The sequence below is a fragment of the Trachurus japonicus genome, chromosome 10, assembly GCF_045865225.1.
Source record: "Trachurus japonicus isolate A0001 chromosome 10, Traja_1.0".
Taxonomy (NCBI): domain Eukaryota; kingdom Metazoa; phylum Chordata; class Actinopteri; order Carangiformes; family Carangidae; genus Trachurus; species Trachurus japonicus.
In genome coordinates, this window is record NC_140916.1 from 9,519,662 (window position 1) to 9,532,275 (window position 12,614).

General features: G+C 46.7%; 1 protein-coding gene across 1 annotated transcript; it reads left to right on the plus strand.

Annotated features, from left to right (window-relative positions):
* The first annotated feature begins 1,745 nt into the window (after positions 1 to 1,745).
* Positions 1,746 to 5,995, plus strand: spry1 (sprouty homolog 1, antagonist of FGF signaling (Drosophila)). The gene is made up of 2 exons (XM_085789222.1): positions 1,746 to 2,481; positions 3,888 to 5,995. The coding sequence occupies exon 2, from the start codon at positions 3,943 to 3,945 to the stop codon at positions 5,029 to 5,031; it is 1,089 nt and encodes a 362-aa protein (XP_085645348.1). The 5' UTR covers positions 1,746 to 2,481; positions 3,888 to 3,942; the 3' UTR covers positions 5,032 to 5,995.
* Positions 5,996 to 12,614: the final 6,619 nt, after the last annotated feature.

A 12,614-nucleotide genomic window follows, 5' to 3' on the forward strand; every position in this document is an offset into this window, starting at 1 on the left:
AGAAAAACAGCCGCGGCTGGTATATTCATCACATTCATCCATGGAAAATCAGCTAATTGCTGTAATCGTGAGATTTCCGTCCGCACTTCCGACCACTAAGAGCAGGGGATCGAGGCGGCCATCTGTCGGTCTACCAGGACTGGCTTTATCACCGAGAGACTCCGCTTTAACATCGAGCTCTCAAAAAAAAAAAAAAAAAAAAACTTGACTCTTTCCTGCGCCACAGCAGAGTCACTTTAACAGTCCGTTAACTCTGCTCAGGCTGCTGCTCGCTTTCTTTTTTGGAAGCTGTTGCTGACCCGAAATGGCACCGAGGGTCATTCATCTATTGATTTTTCCATTTGAATAGGATAAATTGACTTTGTATTGAACTTCCTTTTCTCATGGATCCGGATGTAGCGCATCCGCGACACCAATCAAACCAGACAGTCAGGAACAGAGGGGAGGGGAGAGGGAGAGGGGGGTGGGGGTGGGGTGGCAGGAGTGAGGAGGGAGGGAGGGGGGAGTCTTTCCCCTGGCTGCAGGGCTGCGTTTTTCTTAAGGTGGACTGGAACTAAACTCCCCCCCTCCACCACCTCCCCCTCCTCCTCCTGCTGCTCTCCCCCCTCCCTCATCCAAAATAAAAAATCCTGCCCATGAAACTCATCAAATGATGGGAAAGTGTCCGTATCAGAGAGTTACACAAGCTGCAGACTCATCTCCACACATTTGATTTCCTCTGATGACATGCGTAAATGCGTAATGGGAACATTCCGGAGAGGGGGGAGGGAGGGAGGGTGGGGATAGACATCCTGTTGATGTTTCTTCCCTGAATTGTCTGAAATCACAGTTTGTCTGTGCAGAAGAGAAGACACACAGTGAGGTCTCAGTTCCTGCAACAGAGTCCACGTTGAATCAAATTAACTTAGAATAAGACACTGTAACATTGGAGTGAATATGACAGTCAGTCAGATGTACAGGTTTTCTACAGAGATATGATCCTGATGTGAACTTCTCAACAATTTAGATCATCTAAAGTATAAATAAAAAGTTAAACACTCCTATTTAGTTTATCGGCTTCATTTCCCATCATCCATTATCACTGCTTTCAGTTTAATACACAGTTAAAAGCTTTTGCTTTCATTTCTTTGCCAACCTATACGCTCTATATAAGAAAGATACACTTGTGTTTATATGGCCAATTAATAAGATCAAAATGCCTTAAACTGCTTTATAAGTAGTGAGGATCTATATGTATTAAGTGGTTATAGCCTAATGGCTTTTTATCTTTATTTGGACCGAGATGATATTTTAGTTTATATTTTACAAGCAGAGAAAAAAAATGATTAAGTGAGACTTTTATTTTTCCTCTCATTTCCTTCCATGTGTGGTCTGTGTAGTGAGCAGCCAGAGTATAAATAGCCTTAAATGGCGCGTTTATTACATTAGGTAACTTTTAGTCACATTAAAACATTATTCACATCATTATTCATAACCCACAGGAACGGAAACTAGTAGTGTGAGTGCATGTGAGTGTATGTGTGTCATTGTGTGTGTGTTTTCCTCCCCGAGCCCCCTCACCGAGAGCCAACCTCGACATAAAACTGCCGTTCCACCTTAACTAGTGCACACATCTCTATTGCCCGGCCTTCTACATCTGCCCAATGAATCAGGAGCGGATGCGATGTATCCTTTTTCAGTGGAGTGAATGGCCAATGGGAGTTGGCTTGTCGAGCAAACACTGAGTCCTGCGTTCCCATTCATTCAGTGCTGAACAGGCAACGCAGAGCTGGAGAGAGCGCACCGTCGCCCGAGACCCGACGACGCTTTTTTTTTCCTCCTCTCTCTCTCTCTCTCTCTCTCTCTCTCTGCACCAGAGCGCAGCAGCAGATTCCCCGCAACAATAAGTCAGAGCCAGAACTCCAGCTCAGCTCTCTGCAAGAGGCACCAAGAAGAAGAAGAGGAACTCTGGGATATAAGCTACAAGATTTCACTGCTTTCTAACGCTGTGATTTTAATTTAAATTTTATTTTATTTTTTTTATTTTTAAATTCTTCAACAATTCACACGGGACTTCCAGAAGCTTTGAGGGGCAACATTGTCTTTGCTTTTCTATTTTTGTAAAGATTGTCCTCTCAAGTGCGCAGCAGTCCTCCGGGTGCCTTCTTCTTTCCTTCCCCTCCGCGCGCTTCCATCAGAATCTCCACCGTGGATTTACTGGGGCTTTTTTTTTTTATCCTGGGACGAGTGCATGCGTAAAAAAAAAACCCCACGCTGCTGAACTTTTCTTTACGCCAACCAACCAAGAATTAACAATAAATAAATAAAGGGAATAACGCAAAGGGATCCTATACACTCGCACTTGGATTAACAAGGCTGTGAATGTTATGCATTAGACCTGGTGAACTAGTCTCCGTGTGGACATTGGCCCCTTCCTTGTGGATGGAGTGTTAGTAGGCTCATCTGGTTGATGGATTCGACTTTATGGATGACTGCATATAGGTACGTATCTTTATTTACCTTTATTTATTTTACACTTGTTTTACGCACGTTGTGTTGTGTGCTTTTAGCGGCGTTTCTTGCCGGAGAGCAGCAGCGGTGTGTGTGTGTGTGTGTGTGCTGTTGCGCCGCTGTGTAGCGAAATAAATGTTTTCGTCTGACTGGTGCACAAACCCCGGAGAGGTTCCGTCTCTTTCTTTTTTTTTTAAAAAAAAAATGCTTTACACGTTTGGCACGTGAAAAAAAAACACCCGCAGCTGAGGGTTAGGGGATTAGAAATAAAAGAAAAAGGAGAAAGAGAGACAGAATCGGTCTCGGTGAGTTGATAGAAGTTGATGGATCTCCATGCCCGTGTCCTTCTGCGGCTCTGCTGTAATAAACACCCCTCCCCCCACGGCGGTTGTTTTCATTCATAAGTTTTTCCCCGAGTCTGTTTGGATGCGCCCTGTAATATCTCCTGCTCTCAGCCTCGTAGCAGGATCCTGCTTCTTTTTTCTCTTGTTTTATCGCTGCGCACCGACTCTCCCTCTCTCGCTCCGGGACACGCTCCTGTGCGGATCAGGCTGCTCGCTCCTGCTGCGTCTTCCACTGACGCTCTGCCTCTTACTAATAATGAGAGTTTGTTGGTATTAATGGCATAAACACACACACACACGCGGTTATTTACTTCTTATTAGAAACTTCAAGCGTCTCTCTGCAGCTTTAAGATGCAGTTTTACTCGGACAAGTGTCGAGCGCAGAGTTCGGTTTGTCTGTATTTTGTCGGAACTTGGTCTGACCTTAGGATTTTTTTTTTTTTTTTGCTCTACTTTTGTCCCCATTTCCCTGAAATCCTTTTTGGTGTAGTAATAGAATACTAAGTGAGGCAGCTCATTTAGTTCCCTTGGATCGTGTCCTCATTTCGTCGCCGCGGTGCATTTAAATGTTAACTAGTCATACAAATGTAAATGAGCAGGGGAAGTATTTGTAGGGCCTGCTGAAGTTTAGATGTGAGCGTATTTGGGGAGGAAGGTACAAAAAGTCTTGTTAATAGTCAACTTTTTTCCCCGGGTTGCCTCACTTAACCGGATCAAAAGTGACAGATTGTCACGTTGACAGGATGAGAACTGGGGAGTGTGGATCGAGTTTAGATGCAGCTCAAGTGTGTGATTTCTTCTTAAACATCAGTCCACGTTGAGAGTTTGTGTTTCTGTAGCTGCAGAGTCAGTTTAGTGTTGTGGTTCAGGAGTGATGATGATGTTGTGATGCTGTTTGGGGTCTACATGTTATATCCAGGGAGTCATGTGGAGCCTCTTCCATCAGGACACTGTGTGTTTGCCAGTTTTGCCATGTTTTGGCTCTCTCTGATCATGTCCCCTCCCTCCTGCCTCTCCTTTGTCTCTCCCCTCTCTCTTCCCCCCCTCTGGCAGGTTTTCCGATGCATGCCAAGTCTACGGTGAATGTCGGAAGTGGTGATCCCCCCAGATGGAGCTCCAAAGTCAACATGGCCCCGGCGGTTCATTAGTGGTGATCCAGCAGCCTTCCCTGGAGAGCCGGCAGAGGTCGGATTACGAGCGGGAGCTCCAGCATGCCGCCATTCTCTCCCTGGACCAAATCAAGGCCATCCGCTCCAGCAACGAGTACACCGAGGGGCCCTCGGTGGTACGGAGGCCCCCTGCGCCCCGCATGGCCCCCAGGCCCCAGGACAAGCAGGAGAGGACTCACGAGGTCATCCTCGTCAATGTGAACAACAATTATGAGCACCGGCCGTCAGGCCACCACCATCAGGTCAGGGGCGGCGTGGTGGTCGTGGCTGGGGGGCAGCAGTATGGCGGACCCCGGGCGCCGGGGCTCAGCCGCTCCACTAGCACAGGAAGTGCTGCCAGCTCAGGGAGCAACAGCAGCGCCTCCTCTGAGCAGGGACTCTTGGCACGCTCGCCCCCCACCAGGCCCGGCATGAACTTGCAGAACCACCACCGAGCGGATCGGCCTGTACGGACTCAGCCCAAGCCCAAGGCCCTTTCACAGCCCCAGCAGGGACCTCACTTCCACCAGCCTCCACTAGAGGCTCCACTCAAGCCCCAGGGCAAAGGGAAATCAGACTTTTCTGGCAGCGGCAACGGGGTGGTGGCTGCTGCTGGGCACCAGTTCATCTGTGAGCGCTGTGGGAAGTGCAAGTGCAGCGACTGCACGGCTCCCAGGAGCCTGCCTTCGTGTCTGGCATGTAACGGCCAGTGCCTGTGCTCTGCCGAGAGCGCGCTGGAGCACGGCACGTGCATGTGCCTGGTAAAGGGCATCTTCTACCACTGCTCCAACGACGACGAGGGGGACTCGTGCGCTGACCACCCCTGCTCGCTGTCACGCTCCCACTGCTGCTCTCGTTTCCTGTGCATGGGATTAATGTCGGTACTCTTCCCCCCTCTGCTATGCTACCCGCCTGTCAAGGGGTGTCTGAAGGCGTGCCAGAGCTGCTACGACCGGGTCAACAGGCCCGGCTGTCGCTGCAAGAACTCCAACACTGTCTATTGCAAACTGGAGAGCTGGGACCCACAGACCCAGGAAAAACCTTCCTGATCGCCCCTGTGTGTTTGTGATTGCGTGTGCGCGGGAGAACTCTTGATGTGGATCTTATGATGACAATGATAATGATGATGATAGTCACAAATTAATGTTTATCAAACACTCTCTAAGCACCTCCCACCCGCCTCCCCTCCTCACTGCGGAACCCTAAGGAGCTAAGCAAAGGAGTAATGAAAACCACTCAATTATTTTTTATTTTTTATTTTCTCTGGATCAGGACCATGTTTTTACAGACCAGTGTTTGCCTTAACTGTTTCTATGTCTATCCTCAGCTCCTCATTAACACTATTTTTTTATATATATGGAAAAAAAGAAAAGTTTTTCTTCCGTTTTTAGGTAGGCAGCTTCCTCCGATGGGGGTCTAAGTGCCCGGCAGGGGGGAAGCTGCCTCTCACCAAATCTGTGAAGGACGATCTTCTATAGGGCGATTATGTAGCTGTTACCTGGTATTCATAGCAAAACAGGTATGTTTGAATTATTGGTTGCTACCACACTAAAAAAAAGAGAGAGAAAAAAAGAAAATGTGGTTCCTATGCTCATGTTGCATTAACGAAAGCACATCCATCTCATAGTATTTCCTCCCACTTGGATATGTTTCTCTCCTTCCACCCATCTGAACTCTTCATACACATTCTGTGGCATTCTCCCATTGTTTTTTTTGTTTTTGTTTTGTTTTTTTCTTTATTTTGTGTAAATTGTATTGCTCAAAATCCATAAGAGGAATTCTGGCTATTTTTAAAAAAAAGAAAAATGTCTGTTAAAACATTTTTTTTGTTGTAAAAAATATTTATTATGTGAAGCTCTATTATTTTATGATATTTATTGCAAGAGACAGTCTTAAATTTACTCATGTCTGAATATAACAAAAATATCAAATACTTACTGAAAAATTAAAGGGTGGCACAAAAGAAAACTATGTTAACTTTAATGCAGAAAATATATTAATTAATGAAAACAATAGCCCTGTCTGGTGTCTTGATTGAGCTGAACAGAAACTGGTCTGCGGAGTGAACGATGTGATTGGTGATTGGTGATTGATTTTGATTGGCGGGTCCTTCCTGTTTCCTCCAGCTCATTGGCGAACAGCTAATCACTGTTTTTCCATGTGTGTGTGTGTATGCATGCATGCGTGCTGTGTGTGTTCATGCTGGGTGTGGAATTCCTGGTAAAAAAAAAAAAAAAAATCAGCAGTTAGAGTAGAAACAGCTTGTAGCTTGTAGAAATGGGACTGTTTACATTCTTGGAGGGGGCTTCTTTGCTGCGATTCTCCTCGGTAACCTTGAAAGCTAAACAATACAGGTCATTGACACGATTAGCCCCCGAAGCTGCTATAGCATCAACAAGAGCCTCCACCACATTTCCATGAGTTATGCTCACAGGAAGTAACTCTAAAGTTGTCGTCCCCCCCTTAACTCTCCTTCTGCTCAAACTCCACACACCAGCCAACAAGTCATCACAAAACTATGTGCTATAGTTTATTCCCTGGGCTTTAACACGGCTAGATCGGGATGTTCCCAAACTCCCAAATGGTCTCCATATTGCAGAGAGGCCAACCAACAGTGTGTGTGCCTTGAGAAATGAGAGCGACCATTACGAGTAGCCAGGGCCACCTGTTCAAAGATAATAAACTGGGGCTATCAATGCTGGGCTTTTATGACGCGGTTCCTGCACTAAAGGCAACGACATGGGGGCAAATCCAGCCCCCACCAGATCCCACAGACCCCGCCGTTTGGTCGCCTCTTTTTTTTTTTTTTTTACTTTTTGTCAGTGAATTTATCACTTGGGAAGTCCGCTGACCCCCATCACCCCTAAGGGGATGAGATCATCACTTTGAAAGTTGGTTGGCCGGGGCCAGAAATGCCAACAGTTGGGGGAAACACAAACTGTGACCAGGAAATTCTCTGGGACAAAAGGGAAAAAATATACTCGTGGGGGCTCAGGGTTTGGAACGCTGCAGTGTTGGCAAGAAAACAACACAAACCGTGTCTGTAATCAGCCACATATGACGCTCGCTGGTGCCCTCAGGTGCTGTGTGCAACAGGCCTGGGATCTGTGGAGTTTTTGCTAAACAGGAACATGAAGCTAAAGAGCCCCACAGTTTTAAAGCTGCAGCAGCAGTGTTGAGCAGCAGGAACAGATAAATGCTCCACAGATAAGACGACGCTCATGGTAAACATGAGCACAAAGGAGCTGTGACCAGGCTAAGCTAACACTCTGACTAGCGTGCATCCAGTTTGTTCACAATGTCTGCATTAAGACAACTGGGCCTTACTTAGTCTTACTCGCTTTTCCGTCTCTTTTTGGTCAAATGTGCGTTTTGTTGCTCTGAATAGTTAAGAGTGGATTAGCGACATGTCAATTTCCTGTTACCTTTCAGAGCTGCAAATTGAGCCCTGTTTGCTCCTGGCTCATAGATGATAGCAAACAATAGGAGGCCTCTCTTTTTTTTCTTCTTTTTTTTCAGGTTTCACTTTAGTTCCCCTGTATGGATAGAAAAGGGAGGAGGACGGGGGGGTGGTGGTGGTGGTAGTGTATTCAGGAGGCGGTGAACAGGAAGACAGTGTTTACTTGGTATTTTCCAGCCTAAGCCAAATAAGGAAACAGATCCTACTCCCACCATTTCCAGAACTTGGCTCTGCAAAGTCCTCAACACGTCTCTTAAATCTCTGATCTAATCAGCACAGGTGTCTAAAATAACATTGTGAGGGTCTCTGAATAGTTTCTTTCACTTTTTCAGTCACCCTGCCACGTGAACCGCTCTGCAACTGCGTCACATTTCACTCATCAGAGGGCTACCACTTGACTGTAAGAAAAAAAAAAGAAGAGAAGGAGTGAAATCTGAGTCAGTATTAAGTAATTCAATGGTATAAACGGTCACAACTTCCCCCCCTGCCCCCCTCCTCTTCCTCTTTGCACTTGTTTCAGAGTAAATTTAGCTGCTCCACACACCCACGTAATGCTATTTGGAGTCGTCAGGCTTGGCGGGGTCCCTTCACTCCAGCTCTGGGTTTTTTGGGACCATACAAGTGCAAACACGCATGACTACCAAGTGAGTCATGGTGGAACCTCCAGCCCACACATCCTACCGGGGCAGTCCTTTTCTTAGCCATGGCACTGCTTTGCCGGCATGGCGGGCCGTGGCGGTGGTGGAGCAGGATACTCTATAAACAGTCATCCTCCTCCACAGCATTCATCACCAGAGGGCCTGCTGCTGCTGCTGCTTCAGCTTTCCTCCGCCTCCTCATCTGGTTTTCATTATTTCCCCTCATGGCATATAAATAGAAATTAGCAATCAGTGGAAATGTGGGGGTGGTGGTGGATTTTTTGGAGAGGAAGGCGGCTTTTTTGGACTTCAGCGTGATGACCAAAGTTTATGGAAGTTATCTCCTCAGATATTTGGATTTGGATGATGCCGGTGCCGCTGGAGCAACATGTGAGAGCTCATGCGTTTTTAGAAACTTCTCCAACATACACACTGGCCTCCGCAGGATTAGAATAACATTAAAAAATATATTAGACGGCCATAAAACATTTTCTCTAAAGGTCCTGATAAAGTCCCTGCTGTAACTCACGACGTCTTAAATATCTGAGAAACAACATATTGCTGTTATCTGGTGAAAACCTGACGTATCCAAAGTGTAAACACATCAGTAAATAAGACAAGCAGCCTTGTGTTTACCCCGACCACCAAAGTGTTTCAGAGTTTATACAACAGGTTATTGAAGCGGGGGGTGGTTGGGAGATGTTTCTCAACCCAGAGAGGAACATGTAATCCTTCAATTTAACTCCAAAAACATGAAAAATCCCCTCAAAGGTGGAGAAGATGTTGATATTTTTTTACCTAACAGAGATGATACCATAAAGACTGTTCTTTGGCTCGACAACAGAAAAGGCCCAACAGGTTTTGTGGAAGAAGAAGGTAAACACGGTTGGAGCTGCTGCTGTCTGCTGCTGCAGTGTTGGTTTGTGTTGACAGTAGATCCACAGGTGATCTCATGGAGAGATGTCCCTCCAAACACAAATAAAGATCACTCAGGCACTTTAGCAGTTTCGTATTGACAAATTAGAGAAGACGTTTCCCCTCCATACAACTCAAAAAACAATGCAAGTCAAGGGAATTTTGTTTGTTGCCGTTGGTATCTTTGACAAATTACAGCGGAAACTGTGTCCTGGTTACCACGCATGATCCGTAGACCTCACTGTCAACAGTTTTCATGAGGACTATTCGCCCATGAAAGCTGTTGACACTGAGGTCTGTGGGTTATCCAAAGCAACCAAGACATTGTTTCTCAATACAAAAAGTTTGGTGCAAAACGGCTATGAACGTGACAAAAACAAACGGACGCACAAACTTCAAAAGAACCCACATAATCAGGTCGACAAAAGTAGAAAAATACACATTGAAGACTGTGTAACTGAGACGGGAGAAAACAACATTCAGCCGGGCTGTGTTGTTTGTCAGACGAGCGGCGTGTCAGGAGACAGACGGTCGGTCGTTTAGCGGCCTCTTTCCTCCTCGGCAGCCATAAAGGGCCTGCAGGGATGACCCAGTGTTTTATCAGGTGTTGAGGGCTATTCAAGATGGAGGTGTTTCATTGGAGCTTGAGCCTCTTAAGCATTTGCTCCTGGGTACACACACACACCCACCCACCCACCAACAGGAACTTCAGCGTAAAACTTTCACACCCCCACCCCACCACCTCTCCCTCCCTCCCTTCCCTCCTAACCTGCTATGTGTCTATGCAGCGTTACTGGCTATCTGATACCACATTCTTCTCCAAGCCCCCTTCCTGTCTCTTGTCTTTGTCTGCCAGTTTATGGACAAAGGCCACTTGGTGGGGATGACGACGACAATGATGATGATGATGATGATAAGAAGGAGGAGGAGGAGGAGGCCGATGGATCAATACAAAAACACAACCCTTGGCAAATCATTCATTGCGGCCTCTTTTGTAATTAATGGCCCGGCGTTACTCCGGCTTACAGATGAGATTTGCTCATGATCAATGGCGGCCTGTTTCATCAGCGCGATTGACTCATCAGTATTCAAAGTGTCACTTCCTTTCTGCAAAGTTAGTGCAAAAAAAAAAAAAGAAAAACCCTCTGCCAGCTCTCACAGAGATCCCAATGGACCCGGCTTGTGATTTTGTATTCTGCTCGCTAATTAAATCAGCGGGGTGTTTGTATCAGTGTTGCTCTTATTGGAGACTGTTGCTGGAAACACACAGTTGTCAAGAGTCGTTAGATTTGATCTGCAAATATGCTCAACGGAGCCGCTCAACGGATATCAACGATACTAGAAGAAGGGAAGGTATAGTTGAAGAAGGACAATAATCCAACCACAGCTTGGCCTTAACATTAAAAAGAAAAAAGAAAAAGATCACTTCTGGAAGAATATTTCTAATGCGAACAGCAGCGTCTCCTCCGGCTAACTCGGAGCTGCTTTAACTTTTTCCTCACATGGCCTCTGACAAGATCATGTCCTTGTTCCTCTTTTAACGGCCCCAGGGGACAGTTTTGTGTGTTTGCTGCATTCCTGGCCCCCTACAACCACTTTTGTTCTGTTTTTCCCTTTGATTTCTCAACCAAGGACGACCAAAAAAAAAAAAAAGAATCATCAAACATCACACAGCTACGCATTAGATAGATAACTTCAAAAGATATGGAGAGATACAATCAGATAGCGATACATCCTCCTTCATGAAAGTTATAATGTTAAAGTTTTTGATGTTGATTCAACTATATGTTAATCATGGAAGATGTTGAGGTGTTTTTTTTTGCACTTCAGTGAGTGGAGGCTAAACAACAGGAACATGTCCCTCATGAATACGGTGGGTTATTTCAGGCCTGTTGTTGGATTAATCTGCTGCCTTCGTTTTTTTAAAAGCAAGGTGTTCCCGCTAATCTGACAGCTGAGCGTAAGATTTGACTGCGTGTTTGTTTGCAAGGAAGAAGAGGAAGCTCGCTCTTTCTTTATCCTCCCTTTTCCTCCTCCTCCCCCCTGCATTCCCTCTTTTTTTTTTTTGAGATTAGACTATGCATCCAGACAGATGGTTCCCGTCTGCTGGCTTTTTTCAATTCACTTCCTCTCCTCACAGACAGCCACCCTTCCCCCCTCTGCTCTCTCTCTCTCTCTCTCTCTCTCACTCCCTCTCCCTCTCCCTCTCTCTCTCTTTCCTTCTCCTCCCCTCTCCCCCCCTCCTCCAACGGCTCCTCTGTTATGTGGCTGAAAATAATCTTTTATTGCCCAGTTGTTCGGAAGTGACCTCCTGCCCTTGATTAGATAGGGCCAAGTCCTATCACACGATTGTGTTTGAGCTGGCGGACCGACCCCCCCCCTCCCCCCTCCACCCCACAGCCCCCCCCCCCCCCCCCACACACACACACACACACACATACACTCACTCACTCACACACACCCCACTCCCACACCGGCCCCATCCTTTCTCCCACCCCCCATCCCTCTCTCACTGTTGGGGCCTTGGTGATCCTGTGTGAGGGGACAACAATGGGGGGCTTTAGTCCCGTCCGGCTCTTCTCGGCTGGGGGGCAACAGAGTGGGGGTCACGGGGGACTTTCTTTTTTTTTTTTTTTTTTTTCCATCAGTCAGCCAGTCACAGGGTGGAAGTTGCAACCCCCCTCCCACTCCTACCCCCCCACCACAAAAAAAAAAGCCTCCATCCCATCCCCAGTATGATGGTTAACCTCCCAGTTGCTGGTTTGCTCACCCTTCGACCCTCGAAGGCCTCCTCCTCCTTCTTCCTATTCTGATGACCCCCCCGCCCCGCCCCTCTCCACCCCTCCCTCCCACCCTTAAAGCAGATATCAGTGGAATGTTTTTGTTTCCCGTCAGCAATCACTTACATGTGTTATCCAATGAGGGGAGAGAACGGCATGAAGGGCTGTGTGTGCAGCCAAGGGATGCGCGTGAATGTGGTGACGTAGCACGAGGACCAATTGATGCCTGACAAGGGCGGGGGCTGCTAACTCATGGTGCGTTCAAGGAAACTCGTACTTTGTGTTTTTCCTTCCTGTGAAGTCACACACCAAGTCGTAGTTGTGACTTGAAGCTGTAACTTACGGTTTCAAAAGCCTGCCTTGAACACAGCATTAGCCGAAACGGCCGTGCCGCTGTTATCTGCTTTAAGAGCCTCCCCAGACACAGATAGATAGGCTTTAATCTGCTGCACTATCAGCGGACCTTTGAGGCGGCTGTGTGGTCGGCCGACAGGTGGGCTCGCTGAGATATTTTGGCTTTTGTGGAGCTTTTGGATCAGGCTGGTTTTGATCCTGTTAAAGACCCGTGCTCCTGACAAAGACTCAGGTCTGGCCTGAGACAGACCAGAGTTTTTCCCCTTCTGTGTATATTTTGTTTTCTGCCAGGTTTGGGTTCAGTTCGGGGCCAACATAAGTTCACTTATTTGGATCTGACTGTATACGATCAAATCAGTGAAAACCTTTCTCTGGACGAGTCTTTAAAAAACAACCTATTATGTAAGATGCATCTATTAGTTGTTGAGATGAACTTCTTCCAGAAATTATAGCTAGCCTAACTGTAACAGCAAAAATATTTAGTA

Bases quoted from the DNA above. Each gene is read 5' to 3' on its own strand.
- spry1 (XM_085789222.1), top strand. From the start codon at position 3,943: ATGGAGCTCCAAAGTCAACATGGCCCCGGCGGTTCATTAGTGGTGATC.